Below are 22,937 nucleotides of genomic sequence, written 5' to 3'. Positions count from 1 at the left end.
CTTTTAAAACATAATATATCATCAATATTCATTATTTAAGGCACATTTTTAGCAAGATTCCCAACTTTCAACATTAGAAAGTCAAAAGAAGAAAACGAACGGTTCTCTTGATTAAAATGTGTTTGCTTGGCTTGGCTAGTGAAAAGAAGCTATCACAGATGGCGCCAACTGCCCCAATGACAGTGTGAGGGTGTTGCGGAGAGACCAACGCGCCAGGCGCACTGTTTTGCGGCCGGACTATTTGGCGGAACGACATCCTTACTTACAGCCCACCCCTGTAGCCTTCCCTTTATTGTCCAGGAAAGCTGTCGCTGAGCGTACCCACTTGTGCCCAGAGCACATTGTCATCCTTGTGGTGACAGGAACACAAACTGGATTAGGTTGCATACCAAGCATAGGCACAGGTTGGCATACTGCAGACATTTCATTCACACAGCGTGAAGACGAACGACACCACAAAGTGCCGCCTCCCCTCTTGTTCGTGTTCGTCTTTGCGCTGTGTGAATGAAAGCATGAAATCCCAACTCGCCCAGCAACTGATACTGCAGACAGTAGTAATTGGTAAATGCAAAACTTTTTTTTTTTTTGCCAAAGTCATGTTCTATAAACACTTCACTCACAGCTTGATTTCGGTTTGAGATTTTGGAAGATCGACACTGCATTTGAACTATTTTTATTTCTTGTAGCCATCCACGGCTGGGCAGAATGGCTTACGATTAGCCGAAGCTTGATTCACAGGGGCTGTAACACTGCAAATACACAAGATAGATGGAAACCACTTTTCTCGCACTGTTTTCAAGTTTAGCTCTTTGTGGCTTGATGTCCACAGCTGCTTTGTGATCTGCTTTGTTTTTTATTTTTGTTTGCATATTTTATCTGCTGTGTTTTGGAATGTTGTGCTGGCTTGTTGAGCTTTGGCATCTGCGTTGAGTGACCGTACTTGGCTGTAACTTGCTGTATTTGCCACACTGCCTGTTTATTTGCTCTGGGTTCAATCCCCAGCATTGCAGGGTGTGTGTGTGTATATGTGGAATTATTGTTGCAGTAGTTGCATTTGTATCTGTTCAGCCACTGTATGACTTGGTGGTCAAGCAAGCGAGATGGCACATAGCAGTTAGTGCAGCTTAGGAAAGCAAGCTAATTTTTTGCACCGCTAATTCTACTGACCTGATTGCAGTTCATGCTGTAACTGCCTCATTTTCACTTGCTACCTGGCGAAGCCATGGCTCTGTACCACGGGGAAAACCAATGTAAATTTTAGCATAGAGAAGTGGGCACAGTGTGCACAGTCGCTTGGGCCGTACTGGACTCGATGGCATCCAGTGAGCAGTTTTCCATCTTCCTAAAGTACTGTGCTGTATATTGAGAGCACATTTGAGCCTAGAGGGTTCTGCGTGCTATGCAGTGGTATTACCACAAAAAGGTTTTTAGTTTCCACAAGCTGTAGACTAGTGAGGTTTGTGTGGCCAGTCTTGAAGATGTTAGCAGGTCGCTAAAGCTTGTGAATGTTGTTCTTCCCTTTGCATAGGTCTTGCATTATCTATGTGCCCCCTTTAACTGACAAAGCTTGGTCATTATGGCTGGCATGAGCATTTGAAGCAGCCTTCCTAGTGAAGGTGCAGTTGTTGGCCAAAACGTTGGCTCATTTGCGTTTAGATTTCAAGCAGGAGCGGCATTAACAGGTAGATGTCATTTAATTCCGCATTTCCTCAAGTTGCCTGCGTCCCTTCTTGCAAGATGAGCAAAATGCACACTAATATGTAACACAAACCACAGTAATACTATCTGTTCTTAGATTGCAAAGCAGCTGACAGGAGAGGTTCATTAGGATGGGCAGTAAAATAAATAAGAAAAATAGTGGGAAGATGACGACTAGGGGACCTAATCTCTGTTGTAGTGAACAGCAATGCTTTTCTGACTAAGTCATAAAATTGTGCTTTTTCGTGTTGGCATTGCTATAGACGGCAGAGATATGCTTGGCTGTCAGCTGTTAATCATGCAGATTATGTAAGCAAGCATGGCAGCATGGAAAACAACTCTCTTGTCGCTGCCATCTCTTTGTAAATTATAGCGCAACAAAACTGGCGGTTGAGCAGGAAAAAGTAATGTACCTGTCTCAGTCAGTGATGGAACCCTTGCAGTTTCAGCACCTCAATTCAAGGCACTGTGTTCACTGTGTCTTGCTTCATTTGCTAGAGTAGATGAAGCACGGAAGAAACTCTGCAGTTCATCTGCGTAGGCGCTCACCACTTATGTCTTGGTTTTATTTGTCATACTGCGTTAGTTTTGTCATCAATAACCCTTCAGTGCACTTTTCAAATTGTGGAATACTTTTCCAAAGTTGTGCACAAAAGAAAAAAAAACAAAACAGGTAATTTCAAGTCAGCCTGGTGTAAAAAATTTGTAAGCATCTTGGCCGAACATACAAGCAAAGAGATGTAATCCGGAGCTGGCGAGCTGCTCTGTTTAAAGCAGTTACCGCTATCTTTGGACCGTCCAGCATACGAAGCGACATGGAAAAAAATTAGGCAGTCTGGTTTTCTTGGGGTGTCCTGTTTTCATTTGCTGTTCATGGGAGGGGGACCTGAGTGCAGGCATTCGTATTTGTGCCAGCGCGCGTCATGTTTGGGCACCACAGCATGGTTGTCTAACCCCTTCACTTCGCAAAAAAAGGCAAGCGGAAGCGACGGCGAGAGAGAGGAGGTACAAAGGGGTCGCTTCCTCTTCGAAGCGCGCCCTCTTTCACCTTCGTCAGCTGTGTGCTGGGCTGCGTTCTTCTTGCCTTTCTTCGCGAATGCAAAGTCGGATCATCCTTTTAACACCTTTCCTCCCCCCCTTTTCTGTCCCCCTCTTTCTTCCCCCCCCCCCCCCCCCCCCCTCGCTCGCTCTCATCTCTCGTCTTATTTCCTCCAAACATACACTGTCGTGTCTCTCCTCCTTCTTTTCGTGCCATTTTGCTGGCTGACACCTCTGCGCTTTCATCCCTCCTCTCTTCTCTCTCTCTCTGTCCCTATTCTCTTTTTTGTTTTTATTTTCTGCCCCCCAACCGCGCACCCCCACCACCACCTCCCCTGCGGGACGTTGTGATTGGGCCTTGGCGGGGGTCTCAGAACGGCCGATTGAAGCGGAGCAGCTCGCTGGGCAAGCTGCGGGCTTCCATCCGCCGCAGCAGTGCAAAGCTGGTGCAGAAGCTCAGGGGCAGCGACTTTGCCCTCGACGATGATCTCGCCACACGGTAAGTGCCGGGGGAGGGGAAGACTGAGCAGCGCGTTACGGTTGGCCAGCCGGCCGAGCAGTGACAGGGTTCGTTAATCTCCTTGATTGATGTCGCCTTTTTGTCTTTTCGAGGCTCTCAGAAAGGTATTCTCACTATAGACACAAGGACAGGAAACATTATCTGTGCTCTCCATTGTGCTTAGGTAACAAATTTTCTTCGGGCCTTGTGTTCTCAAAGTGCCCACTCAGTGGGCATGTTTTCTCTCGTCCCCGCCACTTGGAGTCGTAGATACAGAGGCGCTAACCTCCGCAGATGCGGAGTGCCGCTACTACTGTTACTGTTACATCATCTCAGCTGAAAATGCATATGCCATTTCATCAGTAATCGTAGTGCAAAGTGGATATTAGGAATATGGGACACCGTATTTATTTGAATCTAATGCGAACCTATTTCTCAAGGTCAGAAAAAAGAAGTGCAAGGACATCGACTGTAACAGGCACCAGATTTTTATGTTTCCATAAAGAAATACGCACGTGAGGCCGCCCAATTGCTACTTTCCTTCGTACACAAGATCACCTTATTAAAAAGCGTTAGCTTTTCTTAGCTCGCGCCGTCATCTACGTCCGCAGTGCAGATCTTGGCAGCGCGCCAACATGCTGTGCTCGATAACGGGGTGCCTTTTTTCTTTCTATGGGAGTCAGCAGTGTAAAGAAGCCTGCGTCACCTTTTACCGCATGGCATCGTTACGAAAGGCAGGCAGCAAATTATATGCTTCTAGGTCCAACAGCTTTGGCCGGACATTGGCTCATATTCTGTTCTTGCATTGAATGTGACTGAAGGATGTGAAGTGTGCGTGAATTGCCGCTCAGTCGCTGTGTGAGGGTGGCGAGAAAGCGATGAATTCAATCCATCGGAGACAGGCTTGGTGGCAGTTTGTGGTGTGATTCAATTGTGCAGAGCAGCAAGGATGGGACGAAGAGCTACTGCATTTTTAATATTTATTAACGGCGCTCCAGACCCCTGTAACAGCCATACTTTGTTTTTTGCTAGTTCTGCATTGTTGAATGTTACCGCATTCCCATCTCCATGCATCTCTTCCTGTTTTAAATTTCTGTGCTCTGTGGTAAATGGTGCATTTTCCCGGGTGCACGTGGTTCCTGCGGATTCTAAAGAGAATCCCCGCTTTTCCCTTTCTGACTTGCATTTTCCTTTCTCTTTTTTTCTTTTCAAAAGACTTTTGCTCTCTGTTACCAGTTCTGGTGCGTGATCATTGGGGGCATAACCTTTCCTGTGGTCCTCGTTGCTCATGTTCTGGACTGGGGCTTCCTGCTGGAGAAAGTTGCCAATATGAGTGATTGCTGCTGCTGGCGCTGCCTGGCACTGGATGCGGATTACGTTTGAAGCTCGTTAAGAATTGCTCTGGACCTGGAATCAGATCTATTAGTCTCTGGGGAAAAATTCCCTGAAAGAGAGGTAGCTGCTTGTGGCAGTGTGCTTGCAACCCCTGCCCTCAGCACCTGTGTTGCTAAATTGCATCAGGGAAGCTGTGTGAAGAGTAATTATTGGCATCACCACCAATATGGCTGACAGTGTGCTCAGTGCAACCTGCCGGATGTGTTATACCTCAATACACTCGTGTTTGAGCTATGATATAGCAGTGCTAGAGAGAGGGAAAGTGGACAGATCATGGGCATAGCTTGAGTAGTGTTAATAACTGTGTCGCAGCTTTTATTTTCCAAGATTGTGGAGAGTCTCTCCTAATGGGCAATAATAAATGATAACATAGCAGAGGTTGCAGAAACTGAGGTGTGTGGAGATGAGATTAGAAAGTTTGTGGGGATAGGGTGACCAACTGCAGCGTGCGCAGGACACAGTTAATTGAAGGACATGGGGAGAGGCCTTTGTTCTACAATGCACGTAACTGTCTTGATGATGATAAACATGCAGTTGTTTTGAGTGAAACTAACATTTACTCAGGCTTACTGTTTGCTAGGGGTTGTGTAGTGCAAATGTATCAAGCCATTAGTGTTGAGCCCAAATCAACAGATTTCAAGTGTGTGAAATAATCTACACGTACATTCAGTGGTCCTCAATCTCATTGAATTATAGGTCCAGCTCCTCAGATGAGCCTGTCACATCACTTTCTGGTATTCTGCAGTTTGTCTGTGACAAACGCTTAGGCAATAATCACACATAGCGCAGTTTAGAAACACTTTTTTTTTTCTTGTTGAGCTTACCAGCAGTGTATGTCTCTGGTCCAGCTGTTGCTTCTGGTATTCTGAAAAGTCTGCAGTGTATGGTGCGAGGGCAAATGTGTGCTGCGTGTGTCTGTGTGTGGGGTGAACTGTGCCATGGCCGGTGTGTGCGTGTTGCTTGCTACATACCTGCCACTTGTTTCATGTATCTACTAACTTGTCTCCCGACTAACTCGTGGCAGCCAGTCAAGCCTTGCATGAGGCCCTGGCATGGTGGTACACGAAGGACTCATTCTCGGACTGTCAGTCACCATTGTGGATCTGAAAAGACTGACGACAATCCAGCTTTTTCCTCCTTTCACCCTTCCCTTTTTCTCCTTGGAAGTTGGGTAAATTGTGCCTTCTTTGTCCGGTAACTCTGTGCTTGCTTCGTGTGCATGTGTGGTTATGTCAGTGATAATTTTGCCCCTGTTTTTGCTGATTCTGAACAGGTGTCGCTCCTAATTGTGCCTCACGTTCTTTGGATTGCCATCCCAAAGTATCGCTAGTTTTCCTACTTCCTAAGCACCACACTGAATGCTCTTTTTAGGCTACTGAACTTTTCCATATACACTATGTGAGTGGGTCTAGCTGTATTTATGTCGTAAGGCAAGGTAGGCTTCATGTTGCGGTCACGATATCTAGAACCCAGGCATAAAGGCAAAGAAACCAGGCATAAAAATGCCATTTCGAAGAAAACATCCTGAGTTGACGGCATTTTAATCCAGCATTGTTGCGATACAGTGTTACAAATTAGCACTGAGACAGAACTGATATAACGAGACTCTGCTTAATGTATAGTGGCATGCGTTGTGCCAGTCTCCTCTTACGTCCCGACTTCGTGCTTTTTCTCGGCATATCTTGCTCCGACTAGCCCACCCCCAAGTGTTGCTGTTTAAGTTTAATATGAATAAATAATTATTGCCTGCAACTCCAGACCAACAGTGTAGTAATTCAACCTTAATTTACTGGAATCTTCTTGTCATACTCTCTTTTACATTGTTACATTGCTGTTTCACTCATCTGTGATTTAACAGGATGGGGCCTAAATGTTGGTTGTTGGTGTATTTTTTTCTTTCTGAACAAAAAGGCATCAAACGATATGTCTTGCTTCATATTTTAAAATTTTATGGCCATCGACAGACGTTGCCAAAGAAGCAGCGATGCGACAAGCTCTGCTGCTGTCATGTTGGTATGCATTGTGATATGTGTGCAGTCATGCTACAAGGTGTTATGATTGCATTCCAGTACAGTGTGCACACTGATTTGTTAGTAGTTCAAGTCTTCGCTTTTGTTGTTTCTGGGACGCGTGTGCAGTGGATTTCAGTGCCTAACATGCGTAGTGTTCCAGCATGACAGTGTGCCTCTTAGCCAAAAGGCTGGTGTAAAGTCAGAACTAGCTGAATGGCAAGAGTCAGTGAAGCATGTGACAGCATGCCTGATGTGTTCTCCCGCTTTGCCGTCTCTTTTTCTCTTAGAATGAAGCGCGCCAGCTCCATGTGCGCCCTTAGTACCGACCCTCAGGTAAGAGGCCTAATGTTCTTCTTGGCTTGGCTCGTTGCGAGCTCTTTGATAGGGGGCCACAAATGTAGGTACTGGACCCTGCCCTACAAAAACAGAAGTAAAATTTTTCAAAGTTTTCATTGATTGCACAAAGCTAGTACTGTCGAGCTTTCTCTGGCAGCCACTGTACTTGCCATCATGACATGCCACTGAAAATGGATCTTGTGCTGAGGGATTACGTCGGGCTCTGCAAAACAAGTCCACCAGCCAACAATGCAGCAGGCACATTTCCCAGCGTTTTTTCAAGGCTCGCAAACATATTGTGGGAACAGAAAGTGACTGTGCAAAGTGTGGAATGGTTTGAGCAGATTTTTCAATTTAAGTGCTAAAAAGTGGACAGTACTGCGCTTGATCACAGCATGAGGTAGCTCCATTTAGGACAGCTACATTGCAAAGCACCATAGGCTCGCTAATGTTGGTTTCATTAAAAGGGATTTCTGATATTGTGTTTTCAATGCTCACTGGTATAAGGATGAGCTATGTAGGGATGAGCACACGGTAAGCCCTCTGATCCGCACTCAGTAGCATGTATTCGGCGTACTTTTCTCTTTCAAAGTCTGATCGTCCAGTGAAATGAAGTGCTATTACACCTGTGTAGAAAAAGGCCATCAGTTAGGGAAATGTTGCTAGGCAGAGCTATGGACATAAGCATCCAGTAGAAGTTAGTATTTCATTTTGAGAATATTTAGAACATCCAAGATACGAAAAAAATTGACAATACCAGCAAGGCCAATAAATGTTTTTTTTTACCTCCACCGTACCCCAGCAAACAAGGGCTGAGGTTTTAAAAATCTGGTACCTGTAGAAAACTGAGTATTTATTGCTGGCGGTCACTTGGAGCCAATCGGCATACTTTTTTTTACACTGAGGAAGTTAAACATATTTAATTAAATAACCTTTAATGCAGTGTTGTTGTATGAAAAGTTTCAATGTGAAAGTTATGTTTTAGATGAAACCAGCAACGGTGAAAATTTAGGCAGTATATAGCTTATTCTAAACATTTTTCACATTCTGGAGGCAGCTCACGAAACCCCAAGAACAAGGTTGTTTGCTTTTATGGCGTTCAACATGCAAAAGCGACTCATGAGGAACACCGTAGTGGAGGGCTATGGATAATTTCAACCACCTGGGGATCACACAGTAGATGGGTTTCTTAACATTTCCCTCCCATCACAATGCGACCATCGTGGCCGGGATCCCCAGGATCAAACTCGCGTGTGTCAGGTCAGCAGCTGAGCACCACAACCGCTACTGCAGTGGTTTAAGTTTTTTTGAGTTGAGTTTAATGGGTTTCTGAAAAGGGTGTTTGAGGTGGGTTATAATGCGCTTGCATTATGTAGAGAGTATAGGCCACCAAGCATTCATGCTGCGTACAGGGCCTCCAGAGCGAGCCGATTATTTAGAACGTATTTTTAAAATTTGCGTTTCTATGTGTCGGGGCGACCAGCGGTACCAGGCTTTCGCCCGGATCAGCGCACAACACTTCATGCAGCGCTCGTTGCGTCAGCAGCGGAGGGCCATCACTGGTTCGCCGTGCCAACCCTTTCCGACATCACGCAGCTGCCATGGCCGCGGCCGGAAACAGCTGCTCCTCCTCGTGGAACTCCCGCGCGCATAGGCAGCCGGCAGAGGAGCGCTGATATTTCAGCGTGTTAAAAGTGACGAGAAGAAAGAGAAAGGCACGAAAACACGGCAATTCAAATTTTAACTACAGCCAACTCAGCTTCCACAAAACGATTTTAAAAAATTTTTGCTGGAGGATATTTGTGAAGCACGTCCTTTAACATTATAGGCATACCACAGCATTATTGAGACCTCCTTTAAGTAGTTTGTATCTTGATTCGGCACTGGTTGTTTTGTGTTTTAAACTTGCAAGATCCTAAGAGAGTCCTAGGAAACAGAGTACTGTGTCAGAGCAATAACTTTCATTTTATCATGCAAGGTTGTAGTATTGGTTTTTCAGAAATGCATCCGAAGGCGGTAAGTTTAAAATACCTTGTCACTTTACAGTGGGCATAGTGGTATAAAACGGTTACAGGTAGCCACAAGAAAGAATATCCTGTTAACTGATGAGAGGTCATCAGAGGTAGCAATTCCTGAGGAAAACTTATGACTTAGCAGCAAGAGCTTGTGATCATGTTTGTTTACTGTACTTACAAGTTCTTTCGCACTACCTTTGGTGCTTTAAAAAGGAGCTATGTTGAATCACACAGCAGCCATTCTTAGTGAGTTGAAAGTGAATGCAACCTGGCTGCACCTTTCAATCCCCCTTTCCCTGTCCTCTCATTCTGTGCAGGCCAAGAGCAACCTGATAAACATGAGGCCGCGCACAGCCAGCTCAGACCAGCTTCGCTCCGCCAGCAAGAGAGAGCTCTAGCACGCCCTCGAAGCACCAGCCCTCTCCGCAGCCCCCCTTGTTTCCTCCCAGAAACCCCGGGGCCTTTTTCGCTGACAGCGCACACCTCTCACAGCGAGAGTCACCTTCAAGCCAAGCATCCGGATGATTCCAGCAAAGGACAAGCCACTCTCAGCGCAAAGACAAGCCCGGTGTACTTACTCCAGCACAGTGGACGAACAGCACTGTTCTCAATGCTAGCCGCTGCCACACTCTGTTGTTGGTACTGCAGGCAGCTTGGCTTTCACAGCGGCATTCTCGTTGCTGAACATTATGGTACATACTCTGTTGCAGCAGGAAAAAAAAACACAAATTTGAAGGCGAATTTTGCCAGTTTACTAAAAACATTTGATAGCACCATGTTCTATCTTTGTTATTTTTTTAAGCTCGCTCGTAATCTCTCATTGTTCGCGCATGTTCAGTCTCCTCTACATTTCCATGCTTTATTCACTCTTGGCAACATTCCAAGATGGCAGTAGTGCAAGACAGACCGGCGTAAAGCTGTCTGCTTTTTGGTTGGTCGCATGCCAGAGTCCCTGCTAGAATCAGTGCGTCAAGACTGCTTTCTTGCCTCATCTGCTGCTGCAGTTGTTTGCAAGGCATCAGAAGAATTGCTAACGCACTGGGCATGTCAGTTGCCCTTCTTCACATCTCTGGCCATCTTTCTTCAGGCGTAGCAGGTAGCATTGCCGCTTTCGTAATCTTTTATTCCTTTGCCCGTATTTTATGGTCTATGTGTAGGCTAAATTGTGAACGAGGAATAAGAGCCAGAACTGTGCTGGTATTCTCAGCATATATAGCAGGAGAAATCTTGCATTTTTGGAACTCATGCTACAAACGTTTGTCTGCCTCCACTGTTGGACTCCAGTGTGAACATACTGGCATCACGCGCTTATGCTTAATCACATTCTTTGATATGGATTATAATGTGGTAGCTGTTGAGATTGCACAAGATATGATGTCAAGCGACAATCTCTGTGGCTGCATAGTACAGTGGTGTATTGCTGTCTGCATTGTTGCACCAGTGTTTGTATCAGTGAACACTCATCGCTTTGCTCGGTGAATAGCTTGGCAAACACGAGTGAAATATCGGCAGCCCCAGGGGAGAGGCAGTGGTTAAGTGGCATTTGCTGAAATCGACTGCTGTTGTGTAGTGTAGGAGTAGTTTGTAGGCAGCAGAGCTGGGCTTGAACTTGCAATAGTTTGCCCACTTCTACTTGCAATGCTTTTGAGTATCGCGATAACGAAGGAAACGTGTAAATGAATGAGCAGTCCCTCCGTGCAAGGTTCCTCAAATTACTAAGCTTTAGTGCAGCATGTGCAAGGGCTCTTTCTTATTTTAGATATTGCCGCCTGAACCATGTGGAATTTTCCGCTTCGGCTAAATGGTTTCAACTCTTTCACTGATGCCATGTGTTTCATTACTGCTGATCGATATACGTGCAAAGCGCGTTGTTTACTACATCACTGAGCAAGACTTGCCAGACAAGAGTGTCAACTACACGTAATGTGCATGTGCTGCAAACAAGGACTGACAAAATGTGCAACCTTGAACACACAGTAGGTGGCTGAGCAAAATGGTTACTGCAAGTTATTTTAGTACAGGTTTTCAAACTGCTGAACATTATGCATCTTATCCTAATGGCCTGCTTACTAAAGGTAATGGAATGAAAGGTATCACCGACATCAGCAAGGTATGTGGGAGGGTCAAGAGGTTGCCGTCATCACTTGTAGAATGTAACAAGTGGTAATTGACCTTCTGGGGCACGTTTGCTTTGTGTAACGAGGAGTGAGGTCTTCTTGTGCTGTGCTGCATTGTTTGCCATCTTGGTTGTTGTAAAATGAGTTTAATGTTGACTCAATGTTCTGCACATGCTTCACTCAGAGGGAAGCGTGTTGCATGACTTTCACTGAAACTCCAAGCGTGTCATTTGTACCGCAGCACATGCACATTGGAAAAAAAAGAAAAGAAATTGTACATCTGACTCTGTATTTGCTGTAGGCTTTTATTCACTGTTCTGTGAGCTGTTTGTACTTGGAAGTAATATCTGCACTTGGCGGTTATTGTGTCTGCATTCGAACGGTCGTCGTGAGTATTGGCCATCCAAAAGATTGACTGGTGAAAATATTGGTGAAAATTCCGACGCTCCTAGGACTGCTGGCGAGGATGCTCCTGTTTCTAGTTTTGTGAAATATCTTGGAGGAGCACGATCTGTGTCGCAGTGTTATTCCATCCAGCCATCTGGTGCTCGTGATATCACATAAATAATTGCTTGTTGTGCTGCCATTTAGAGGCATTGCCACCCTGTTTATTTCACTATTGCTGTGAGCATTGTTTTTGTTTGGTTTCAGGGATGAATTTACTTGGAGAAAAGAGTGCTCTAGGTGTATACAGCCTGAGCCTGCTGAAGTGTAGTTCAGCTTTAGCATTGGGCAGCTGAACAGTGTGCTTCCGGCTGCTTTTATCACAATTTATACTGCACTACAGGGAGTATACTAGCGAGATAGTGTTTGCAGAATGGTCGTAAATACTGAATCGGGGGAGCTTCGGTTAGCAAGAGGCACGATGCTTGCAGACTTGGCGGATATATCTGGCATTTCATTGCTCATTTAAACTCAGACACTATGTCATTTGCATGCCTTACACACATTTGCTGTACGCTGTCACTAGGCTGCAATTTGCAGACCCTTTATATGGCCTGCTTGTGTGTCTGTAGGAAGTGGTTTCTTTGCTCAAGCACTGCTTGTGCTCGCAGCGCACTGCTGTTTAACATTCCGTTAATGAAATCTCGCAGCTTTGTGGACTGAGCAGTGTTGTTCAATGACACTGGGCTTTGCTGCATAGCAGCCTGTGGGAAGGGCTGGAGCCGCGTTCCTTCTTGGTTCCTATCAACAACTGTGCAGGTGGGTGCAAGTGAATTCGGCCCTGTACCCCTGGCACACGGACTTTGCTGGGGGAAAAAAAGGACACCTTGTTTTCCTTCTTTTTTGTTGTTATTTATTTTGTTACTGGTGCTTTTTCTTTTATTTTAACGTATTGACGATCGTTGTGGCTGTTGTGCAAGCATAGTGCATGGTGTTTCACACCGTGCATTCTACACACTGCGCGCTGTTTTGTGTGCAGAATTGCTGCATGGGTCATGTGAGACGGTGTACATATTATATGTACATGTGCGCCTGTGTGAGCTATATTTTGTGTGCGTGTATGTCAGTGTGCGCATTTGTACTCGAATAAAAAGTGTACCATACAATGGCTGTCCTTGTGTTTGTTGCCATGTTGCCGGAATGTAGTCACACTCCAGCCATGCACTTATACCCATTTTGGAGCAACTCTGTTCAGTAGTTGTAACAGCGTCGTGAAAGAAAAATGGAGTGATGGTAAAAACGCATGCGGGCATTGTGCGAGTCTGCCTACTTGTACAAACAGAGAACAAGGGGTGAAGCATCTCGATTGTAACAGCGTCGTGAAAGAAAAATGGAGTGATGGTAAAAACGCATGCGGGCATTGTGCGAGTCTGCCTACTTGTACAAACAGAGAACAAGGGGTGAAGCATCTCGATTGTAACAGCGTCGTGAAAGAAAAATGGAGTGATGGTAAAAACGCATGCGGGCATTGTGCGAATCTGCCTACTTGTACAAACAGAGAACAAGGGGTGAAGCATCTCGATTGTAACAGCGTCGTGAAAGAAAAATGGAGTGATGGTAAAAACGCATGCGGGCATTGTGCGAGTCTGCCTACTTGTACAAACAGAGAACAAGGGGTGAAGCATCTCGATTGTAACAGCGTCGTGAAAGAAAAATGGAGTGATGGTAAAAACGCATGCGGGCATTGTGCGAGTCTGCCTACTTGTACAAACAGAGAACAAGGGGTGAAGCATCTCGATTGTAACAGCGTCGTGAAAGAAAAATGGAGTGATGGTAAAAACGCATGCGGGCATTGTGCGAGTCTGCCTACTTGTACAAACAGAGAACAAGGGGTGAAGCATCTCGATTGTAACAGCGTCGTGAAAGAAAAATGGAGTGATGGTAAAAACGCATGCGGGCATTGTGCGAGTCTGCCTACTTGTACAAACAGAGAACAAGGGGTGAAGCATCTCGATTGTAACAGCGTCGTGAAAGAAAAATGGAGTGATGGTAAAAACGCATGCGGGCATTGTGCGAATCTGCCTACTTGTTCAAACAGAGAACAAGGGGTGAAGCATCTCGATTGTAACAGCGTCGTGAAAGAAAAATGGAGTGATGGTAAAAACGCATGCGGGCATTGTGCGAATCTGCCTACTTGTTCAAACAGAGAACAAGGGGTGAAGCATCTCGATTGTAACAGCGTCGTGAAAGAAAAATGGAGTGATGGTAAAAACGCATGCGGGCATTGTGCGAGTCTGCCTACTTGTTCAAACAGAGAACAAGGGGTGAAGCATCTCGCCTCCTGCATTTGCCAACTTCTACATTTCAGTGCAGCGATGGCGTAGAGGTAGAGCATCTACCTCGCGTGCAAGAGGACCGGGTTTCGACTCCCGGTGCTGCACAATTCTCCATTGGGTTTGAAAAATAAAAATAAAACTCCGCACAGTGTGCCAGTGATCTTCTCCTGAGGCAGCAGGTTTCGCAGGAGCCGTCGCAGATGTACTGTGTTACGTTTCTTGGGCAGGGCATGTAATGCGAAGGCAAGGCAACCGCTGGTCTTAAAAGGGCCCCGAAACACATTTTCAGTGCATTGTTTTGCCTGTTGGTTGCATAGAATGAGTTATAGTGATGCTATTAGCATCGGTCGCACTGCGTATACTGCGGTTTTTAATATTTTAGTTGGCTCGCAAAAACAAATTCGTGGCGCTGACGGTGTCACCATACAGTGGCGGTTTTTAGCAGCGGATATGACGTCACTTAGTGGGAGCTTGATGATTGGACCAACAGTAAATATACCGCAAATTGTGTTAATAACGAGATGCGTTTTGTCAAGTTTTTGTGTTTTATATTACATTAACAAAACCAACTTGTTTGCCCTAGATAAAAGCACTGTAAATCAAGTAAAACAGGAATACACCACCAGACGCTCTGGCTACTTTCTGCATCGAAGGACTTAGTGCCTCTCTGAAAACATCCTACGACCTAGCACTCAACACTTATGGCTACTCTCTGTGTATCTGAGAGCGGCTTTGCGGAATCAATCCGATAGAGCTATTGCACTCTATAAGCGTTCGTTCACATGGCTACAGTCCAATGCTAATTTTTAACGAAACCAATTACGCTCACACTGGAGCTTAAAGACGTCCCTGCGACCGGATTAACTGTTTCAAATACTGTGCACTTTATCAAATACACAAAGAAGTTAAAAGCCCTGGAGAACTAGAAATTTCTAAGCATAGCGAGTAATATTACCCACTTTATTATTATTGCCGATTTCAGTGGTATATCGAAGTATCGATGGTACACTATCTATACCGGAATTCAGTTCTGGTTTGGTATCTTGAATTGGTATCAGAAGTACAATTTTTTAGGATGTTGTGAGCTCGTATGGAGGATACTTATTTCAGTATCGTGCCCATCCCCACACATGATATGCGCATAATAAGAAAAGATCACACATAAAAGGCTTTCAGATTAGCAACAAACATTTTTACGCTTGGGCTGTCCTCTGCACACATTGCTAATTTATTTTAGTAAAAAATGAGTATGTAAATGTATTATATTATAATGTGTACTTGCAAAGGAAACAGGAGTAGTGTACTCAGGAATCAATTTAAAAAGCAGTAGTTTTTGGGTAGTATAGCAAATATTTTTTTGCCTTTAGTGGAACATGCTTGATACTAAAGTGTATAGTGTCATATTTTAAAGGATGAAATTTTTTGCGGCGGTATTAATCACGATGAACATGTTTATTTGAAAAATCGTTTTTAAAAATCTACACAAGAAATTTGAAACAATGCAGGAAAAAATTGACAAAAGCGTCAACATTTCTTCATGCACTCAAAACATGAAAAAATTCAGGATGTATGTTTTCCTCAAGATGGATCTATGCGATGTTTAAGAAAATTTCAGCTTTGTATGTACAGAATTTGTCAAGGTGTAAAAGGAAATGTTAGGTCTGGTGTGTATCATGCCACCATTCAAAACAATTTCTGAATGCAGTAAAACACAAGTTGGTTGTGCATTTCTCCCATAAGACATTCGTTTTTTGCTCAACTTTCTTTCTTCATAACACAGCTTGCAGTTCCTGTATCGATCCATTTTATGTGGCTTATGCTGAGGACCCTGAGATGCATCACCTAATGAACAACCATATGTCCACAGGATGTCGCTCGTCGAATCCTGGCAGCTGCTTGATCGGTTCTATAGCCTGGGAGGTTTGAAACATGAAATCCTTGACAGCATTTCAGGATGCTGCTGGCACTGCTCGTCAAACAGTGTAAAACTGTTCTCTACAACCATGTCTATGCAATGGAAAAGCAGTGTCTTACCAGGGCGCACACTTCATGAGGACATTGTGGGATCCAATGAGTTGGCCTGATTTGCCGGCTCCAAGTATGCCCACGTTGTAGTCATCTATGGGTTGCGGGCACCCAATAGAGTGTTATGTCCATTTATTCTCCGCTTTTTTTCCTTCGTTTGGCAAGAAAAAACTAAACTCATTTGCTGTGTGGGCTGTGGTTCATCATATACACGGCCTGCCCATACTTCCACTGCAGGCACAAAACATCCTTGTCCCGCATCCAGCGAACGTCTCCTCTTGCTGGTTTTTTCCCAACAATTTTGTGTTCCTTGTTCCATGGCAATCTTTTTGCGTTGTACAACAAGTGAAGGTCTTGAGTTGATGTAGATGCACAAACAAGGATGTTGATGTATAGAAACTGTCCAAAAAAATTATGTACCCATTATTTCACACAGCCGCGTCACATCAAATGCCAAGCCCCATGCTTTCCGTTGATCTGAGAAGACCTTAAAAAAATTCTCTTGGTCTAAATGCTTGTTTGTTTGGGCTCTAGTTTCGCACAAAGGTGGCATTTGGCGGTCAGTTTTGTTCTGAACTTCGTCTGGGTGGGGTAGTTGCCTGATTCGGTCAGAGTAAATCGAAAATCTCCATCATCTGCGGCGATGGAGGACCAAAACGGCAAGCTTTCACAGCAGTGGTACCGGTAGTGCCATCGGTGCCCACCAGAGGAACGAACACTCTACTGTTAACGCTGCGGCGAAAGGCAAAACCATGGGATGCCATGGGCGAAAGGCAAAGAGGTAAGGGCGGTTGCGCGGTTGGATTGAAAGGGCTTTCTCGACTGTTTTATCAAAATTTGTGTTTTCCAACCACCACCCTTCCATGGCCATGTGCCTTGCTTACCTAAAAAATTATGAGGTGCACTAATTAAGTCTCCTTATGTGCGGAAATGTAAAGGCTGTGCACGTGTCCGCCATCTGAATTTGAGTCTTGGGGCATGGCCGACGTTTTTAGATAAGGCATTACGAGCGCGCATGGCAGCGCTCGTAATGCCTTATCTAAAAACGCTGGCGATGCCTTACGACGCAAATTCTTAAATTTAGACACAGCAACTCGCTTCGGCGCTATCGAGCGTCCGTTCAGTCCGGTGAACAACCGACAACTGAGGGGAGACGAGCGCGCGCGCAGCTGGAGAGCAGTGACGCCATCAGATCGCGCCACCTGTGAGGTCATCAGTCATCCCACCTGTGACATTACTAAATGCATGTAGGTGCTGATCACGTGATAATCTGGCGTCACGACATACTACGTCTTCGCAATATCCGGAATTTTGTTATAAACGAAAGTTAGTTAAGTCTTAACTATTACTAATTAAGTAGTAACTGATTAAACCGTAACTAATGCCGATTAATTACTAATCACGTTTTTTACTCATCAACTAATTTATAATTCAGTCGTTACTAATTACGTCTTAACTAATTACTGATTCAGTCGTAATTAAGTCTTCACTAAGTTTGATTGACAGGTGGCGCGGACACTTTCTGAGGACGGACAATTCCAGCTGCGGACACCAGGGGCGTAGCCAGGGGGGGGGGGGGGGGAGGGCTTATTTATGGGGCTTCAGCCCCCCCCCCCCCCCCTCCGAAATTTTTTCGAACTGTCACGCACCGCTTACCAAAACAACCACCGGCGCCGGAAGTCATTCTGGATTTTGTCACCTACAGTGTCTTTTTCAGACTAGAAAAGACAGTTTGGCGCGAACATTGCTAACTCTGGTTGGATTTCATTAATTGCACAGCTGCCACGCAAAGCACGACTGAGGCGTCCACCGGTACTAGGGAGCCTTCCTTCAAAATCATCGGAGTCTAGAACGTTAACGCCAACACCAATGAACAAAAAATTGACAGTGGCTTAGCTCGGATATGCCAGGATGTGCGTAGCGAAAGCTAAGGCATAGCAAAATATGCATGGTTAGCCTTGGTTAATATCTTGATTGCAAATAAGTCCAGGTTAGTCTGGTTGTCTAGCTATGTTGTCGTATTAAAGACGACACAATTGTGGTTGCGGCGCACGCGAGCTCTCCTTTTCAACCCTCCGACATGTTATTAGGAATGCGACGCAGCTGGCGAAGCGAGCGGAGGCGAGCGCAACGATGAGGAACGCGGTGTGACGTCATACCAAACGGCGGCGGCGAGCCGCGCGTTGAGACGTCATGCCAGATGGCGCGGCGAGCGCGCAAAGCACGGTTCTGGTGTCCACCGATATATGTAGTTACTGCGCCATTTCCTTTCCTGAAAACGTTTTCAAAAATCTTCAATTTTCTTCGAAAGCGAAGGAAAGGCGGCTCCCTTTAATTACCTACGTGGCGCGGTAGTGACAGATCTGCGCGCTAAAGGCGTTGGCATTGATTCGTTGTGGCAGAAATGCGGCACTAAAGCTATAATTTAGGCCGCCGGCGTTTATTACAGCGAGAGCTCTACTGGCCTCGAACTTACGATTTCGCCGTGGCCGCACTCCGAGGTGGCACATGTCACAACGCGCGACCGCGCCCTAAAGGAAGGGATAGAGGAGGGAGGGAAAGGATAAAGCGTGGTTCGGGTGTCCACCGAGATATGTGAGGTGCGCGTTGTGACATGTGCCACCTCGGAGTGCGGCCACGGCGAAATCGTAAGTTCGAGGCCAGTAGAGCTCTCGCTGTAATAAACGCCGGCGGCCTAAATTATAGCTTCAGTGCCGCATTTCTGCCACAACGTGTCAATGCCAACGCCTTTAGCGCGCAGATCTGTCACTACCGCGCCACGTAGGTAATTAAAGGGAGCCGCCTTTCCTTCGCTTTCGAAGAAAATTGAAGATTTTTGAAAACTAGTTTTCAGGAAAGGAAATGGCGCAGTAACTACATATATCGGTGGACACCAGAACCGCGCCGTAAGGAAGGAATAAACGTGGTTGGGCATAAAGCCGTGTAAGGTCATTCTCCGCGGCCTACGCGACGACTGCTTTATAGCGTAGTGAAGCTTTTCGCGTAAAATAATAGTTTTGAGGAAAGCTAGGAAAGGCATAGACGTACGTACATGGCACTGCCTCGGTCCTCGGTGTACCACCTACAAAGCTGCGATACCAACTGCTATATATGCACCTACCTATCTATCTCTCTATTTTTCACTCCCACCTCATTTCCATCCCTCACGGCGTGGTGCAAGGTGTCCATCTAAATGTGAGACAGACTGCGCTACTTCCTGTATCCAAAAACCGCGCTCATACCAACTCTGCGGCTGCGTTTTTATGGAGGCAAAACGCTATAAGGCGCCCGTGTGCTGTGCGATGTCAGTGAACGTTAAAGATCCCAAGGTGGTCGAAATTATTCCTGAGCCCTCCACTTGCACTTTTCTTCCTTTCACTCCCTCCTTTTATCTCTTCCCTTACGGCGGGGTTCAGGTGTCCGCCTCTATATGAGAAAGATACTGCACCGTTTCACGGAACCGTTGCACCGTTTCACCGAACACACGGGCTTGACGTCCCGTCTGTTCTCCGTCAGGTAGTTACACGCAGTGACCGAACGCTCCGTGAGTGATACCTTGAACGATTTATAACTGGACGCCCCACTCCAGTTGTAACCAACACAGTGCTGTGCGCGTGTGTGATTTAATTCCTCTAAAATGAACTAATCACGCGCACAACGTGGACACATTTCTTATTGTGTAAATAGTTTGTACATATTACTTCTCCCCCTATCCTCTCTTCCTGTCCCCTCACCTCTTTTATTTCATTTCTCCATTCTGCCTGCTATCCTTTATTTCCGCTGCCCCAGCTCAGGTGCTTCAGTATCGATGGCAGATGCCGGGGCTAGCAAAAATCTTTCCCTTCCTTTTTACTATTATTTTTAATAAAACCACTACCACCACCACGGCGCGGTTCAGGTGTCCAACGATATATGAGACAGATACTGCGTCATTTCCTTTCCCCCAAAACCAATTATTATTATTATTATTATTATTATTATTATTATTATTATTATTATTATTATTATAACTTTGCCGCGAGCATTGAGGCTGCGGAGAAACGCATGGGTGAAATGCAAGGTGCGGGGAGGGGGACAATTGAGTTGAAAGTCCTTTACTAAGGCGAAAGCCTTTATAGGCTCATGGATCAGCAGTGTCCGTCAGTAACGCAGCCAGAAATTTTGTTCGGAAAGGGGGGGGGGGGGTGGGGGGGGGGGGGCTCGTTGCAGCGTGGCCTGCTCATAGAATTTGTGGAGGGATCAAACGCAACAATAATAACTGCATTGCCATTGACAATGCCATTGTGTATTAGATAACGGTACGCACTGTCTAGACAAGTGAAATATGTATTTTTTTAAATAAAAGAATGTAATCGTATGTCTTAAAAGTCGTGACAGACATGATTACAAGACATAAAACCGAGCAGGGGACAAGACACAGAAGAGAAGCAAACAGGACGGTACAAGACAGAAGAGAAGCAAACAGGACGTCCTGTGTCTTGTCCCCTGCTCTGTTTTATGTCTTGTATCTTGTAATCATGTCACACAAACCCTTATCGTTCACTCGTGGCAAGCATAACTGATACCAATGCTTCCATGTTTTTGCGTATTAAGTAAAGAAAATATCACACGAAGTCAGAAGCTTGATCTATATCGGTCCGGAAGCAGCAAAGCAGTGCACGCCGCTGATATGAAAAAAAAAACCGTAAAGGCCATGAAATTAGCAACTATAGAGGACAAATATTTTAATAAATGTTTGTCGTTCAAGAACCTTTACATTTTTGTACATATGCAATCTCAATTACGCTGTCCTTCGTTCGTGTACTGCGCAGCAGCAGCTGTCATCGGTCATGCATTACGAGTAATTGCGCCGAAATTTTAGTTGCAGCAGCGAGCCATCGATAGGCCCGGGCGTTGAAATTAAGTCTGTGATGGGGCCCCTTGCGTTACAATCACTCCAGGTGCATGGGCGTCATGGTGAGAGACAGACGTACGTGGGCTGCATGCATTAGCACTGACGTTGTTGCAGACACGCGGCACTGCATCAATAGGCCTCAGTGTTCACTGGTGACCAACCTCTCGCGATCAACCAATAATTAAACTGCCACCTGCCGGGGTGGAAGGGTGGGCGCGCTGCCTATCCATTGTGCGGAACGCACTCAACGTTACAGACGGAAAACCGTGTCTAGTTTCCCTGTACACCAGCTTTCGCTCTCTAAACACGGTTTAGCAAGCTGAACCGCAGCTAATCTTTTGGCACTCTTTAGCAGCTGTGCGCGCACGCCTGTGCTTATGAAAACCAAAGAAAACGGTAGCGGCGGCGAGGCAGATATGTGCTCGGAATGCTGCACATACGCGGGAGGCCATGAGCCACAAAGGCGCGGCGGGATGAACAGGAGACGAACGCATATATGCGACTCGAAACGCGTCCGTATGTGGAAGGCCGGAGCGATCGAGACATATATGTGGCGCGTCTAACCGAGAACGAAAAAGACAGAGATGATGAAAACATTTTGTCCTTTCGGTCAGCTGCTGAATTTGGCTGAATTTGACTCAAACGTCCAATAGAATCACTAGAAAAATGGGAAACCTGCCGCGGGACGCTGCCCGCAGACCGCGCTTAGGTCTTGAAAGCGTTCGTCCTTTGTTCGACGAGCAGCGCGCCGACGGCCCGACGGACAAACGGTAATTTTGAGCTTTTTATGAGCGCACAGTACGTCTTAATGAGCGCTAAGGAAGTTTGAAGGAAAACTTCAGTAGATTTCATCTCGAATCTAGCGCCGCCTTTATGATCATCGTGGGGAGGGTAGTAGATATCGTTTGTATCTATTTGTCTAGTAGTTTTGCTACAAAGTGAAACACCCAATGAGAGTGGGCGGATTTAACCGCCAGGGTTGATTCGGTTCGTTCATACTTGCGTTGTTTGCGCGTCCTTCATGCTGACGCTGTTTATGCAGTTACTTCGTTGTACGTACTTCAGCCAAGTGCAACAGAGTTGAAATGCCGAAGTAATCATCTGTGAGTGCCCAGCGATGAAGCCACTGCACACATCATGGAAACAGCGCAAGGCGACGACAAGTCGAGCGGTGGCGTCGACCCCTCAGAAAGCGCCACCAGCTCAGATAAAAGCGTACGTGCCTCTTTGCAGTGTTCTAGTTCTACATCTGAGCGCTGCTCTCAGCGTGCCGTTACACCTCTCTCCACAACCGCCTAATCGAAGCGCTTTTGATTGGGAGTCCGTGCTAGTTCCGCTTCCAACGTTGGATGACTGTGCGAACGCTTGGGTTCAACTCCTCCTTTAGCGCAACACGTAGGAATAACTTTTTGGATTTGAGGACTGATCGCAGGGTTGTGGGCGAATATGCAAAGGATGACAGTGCGCGCAGCTCTGAGCCGGATTCGGGATCGGTTTATGTGCTCAGTACAGCTTGGGTTCAGCATGCATACTTTACCGCACGTTGACCAGACTCGCTTATTTCAAAAAAGAAAAATGTGTGTCAAGAGCTTAAGCAATGCTCGTCAGGATCTGCAGGTACCAAGGCCATTTTTTTAAATTCACCCGGCTGCACCCCAGTGTTCGTGCGAAATGGAAAGTTCGAGCACCGTTGTACATGAACTCTTCGTTTGGAAAACGCTTCGGAAAACTGGTTATCTGGGTGCCATTCCGATGTGAACTGGAGCAGTCATTCTGTGCACCGCTTGGGAACTTATTTTTGTTCCCAAATCTGTCTGCGTTTGGGGCCTGCAAAAAACATGCCGGTTTGCAGGAGCATGAGACAACAGGCATTTCAGTGAAGTTTAATTCGCGTAACAAACAAAAAAAAAACACGCAACTGACGCTCGCAGCACTCTCTTCAGCAGCAGATTGGCTTGCCATGTTTTGTGTAGTACTGCCTTCTTGTTAGTGACGCCTTGCTCGTGTCTGCTGTAGGGCAGTTTCATATCTTTTCCATCTCTTCAAGTGCTGTAGTCAGAGTTGTACAGTCACATAGCTGAGTTATAGTTTGATCCCCAGTGCTGCTTGGGGCTGCCAGTATTCCACTTAGTACAAGCTTTCCCCTGGCCTGTTGCTTTGTGGAAGAAAAGGTCTTTAAACCCACCTT

At 45.8% G+C, this 22,937-nt stretch overlaps 2 protein-coding genes across 5 annotated transcripts in view; both read left to right on the top strand.

Moving 5' to 3' along the window:
* Nucleotides 1-12,662, top strand: part of Klc (kinesin light chain) — a 116,241-nt gene extending 103,579 nt beyond the window's left edge. For 2 of the 4 annotated variants that reach the window (XM_077664880.1, XM_077664881.1), the window contains exons 8-10: nt 3,111-3,235; nt 6,930-6,975; nt 9,311-12,662. In XM_077664880.1, coding sequence (XP_077521006.1) covers nt 3,111-3,235; nt 6,930-6,975; nt 9,311-9,391 — 252 coding nt within the window. In that variant the 3' untranslated portion in view covers nt 9,392-12,662. The remainder of the gene's footprint in view (nt 1-3,110; nt 3,236-6,929; nt 6,976-9,310) is intronic. The other 2 variants (XM_077664885.1, XM_077664886.1) reach the window with 1 other exon arrangement.
* A 9,055-nt stretch (nt 12,663-21,717) lies between these two features.
* LOC144132457 (DNA polymerase theta-like) overlaps nt 21,718-22,937 on the top strand; it is a 102,088-nt gene continuing 100,868 nt past the window's right edge. The window contains exon 1 of the mRNA XM_077664870.1: nt 21,718-21,964. Coding sequence (XP_077520996.1) covers nt 21,867-21,964 — 98 coding nt within the window. The 5' untranslated portion in view covers nt 21,718-21,866. The remainder of the gene's footprint in view (nt 21,965-22,937) is intronic.

Source organism: Amblyomma americanum, chromosome 5 (genome assembly GCF_052857255.1).
Source record: "Amblyomma americanum isolate KBUSLIRL-KWMA chromosome 5, ASM5285725v1, whole genome shotgun sequence".
NCBI classification, from domain to species: Eukaryota; Metazoa; Arthropoda; class Arachnida; order Ixodida; family Ixodidae; genus Amblyomma; species Amblyomma americanum.
Note: the sequence above shows the minus strand (reverse complement) of the source record. Positions and strands in the feature narration are given on the sequence as shown.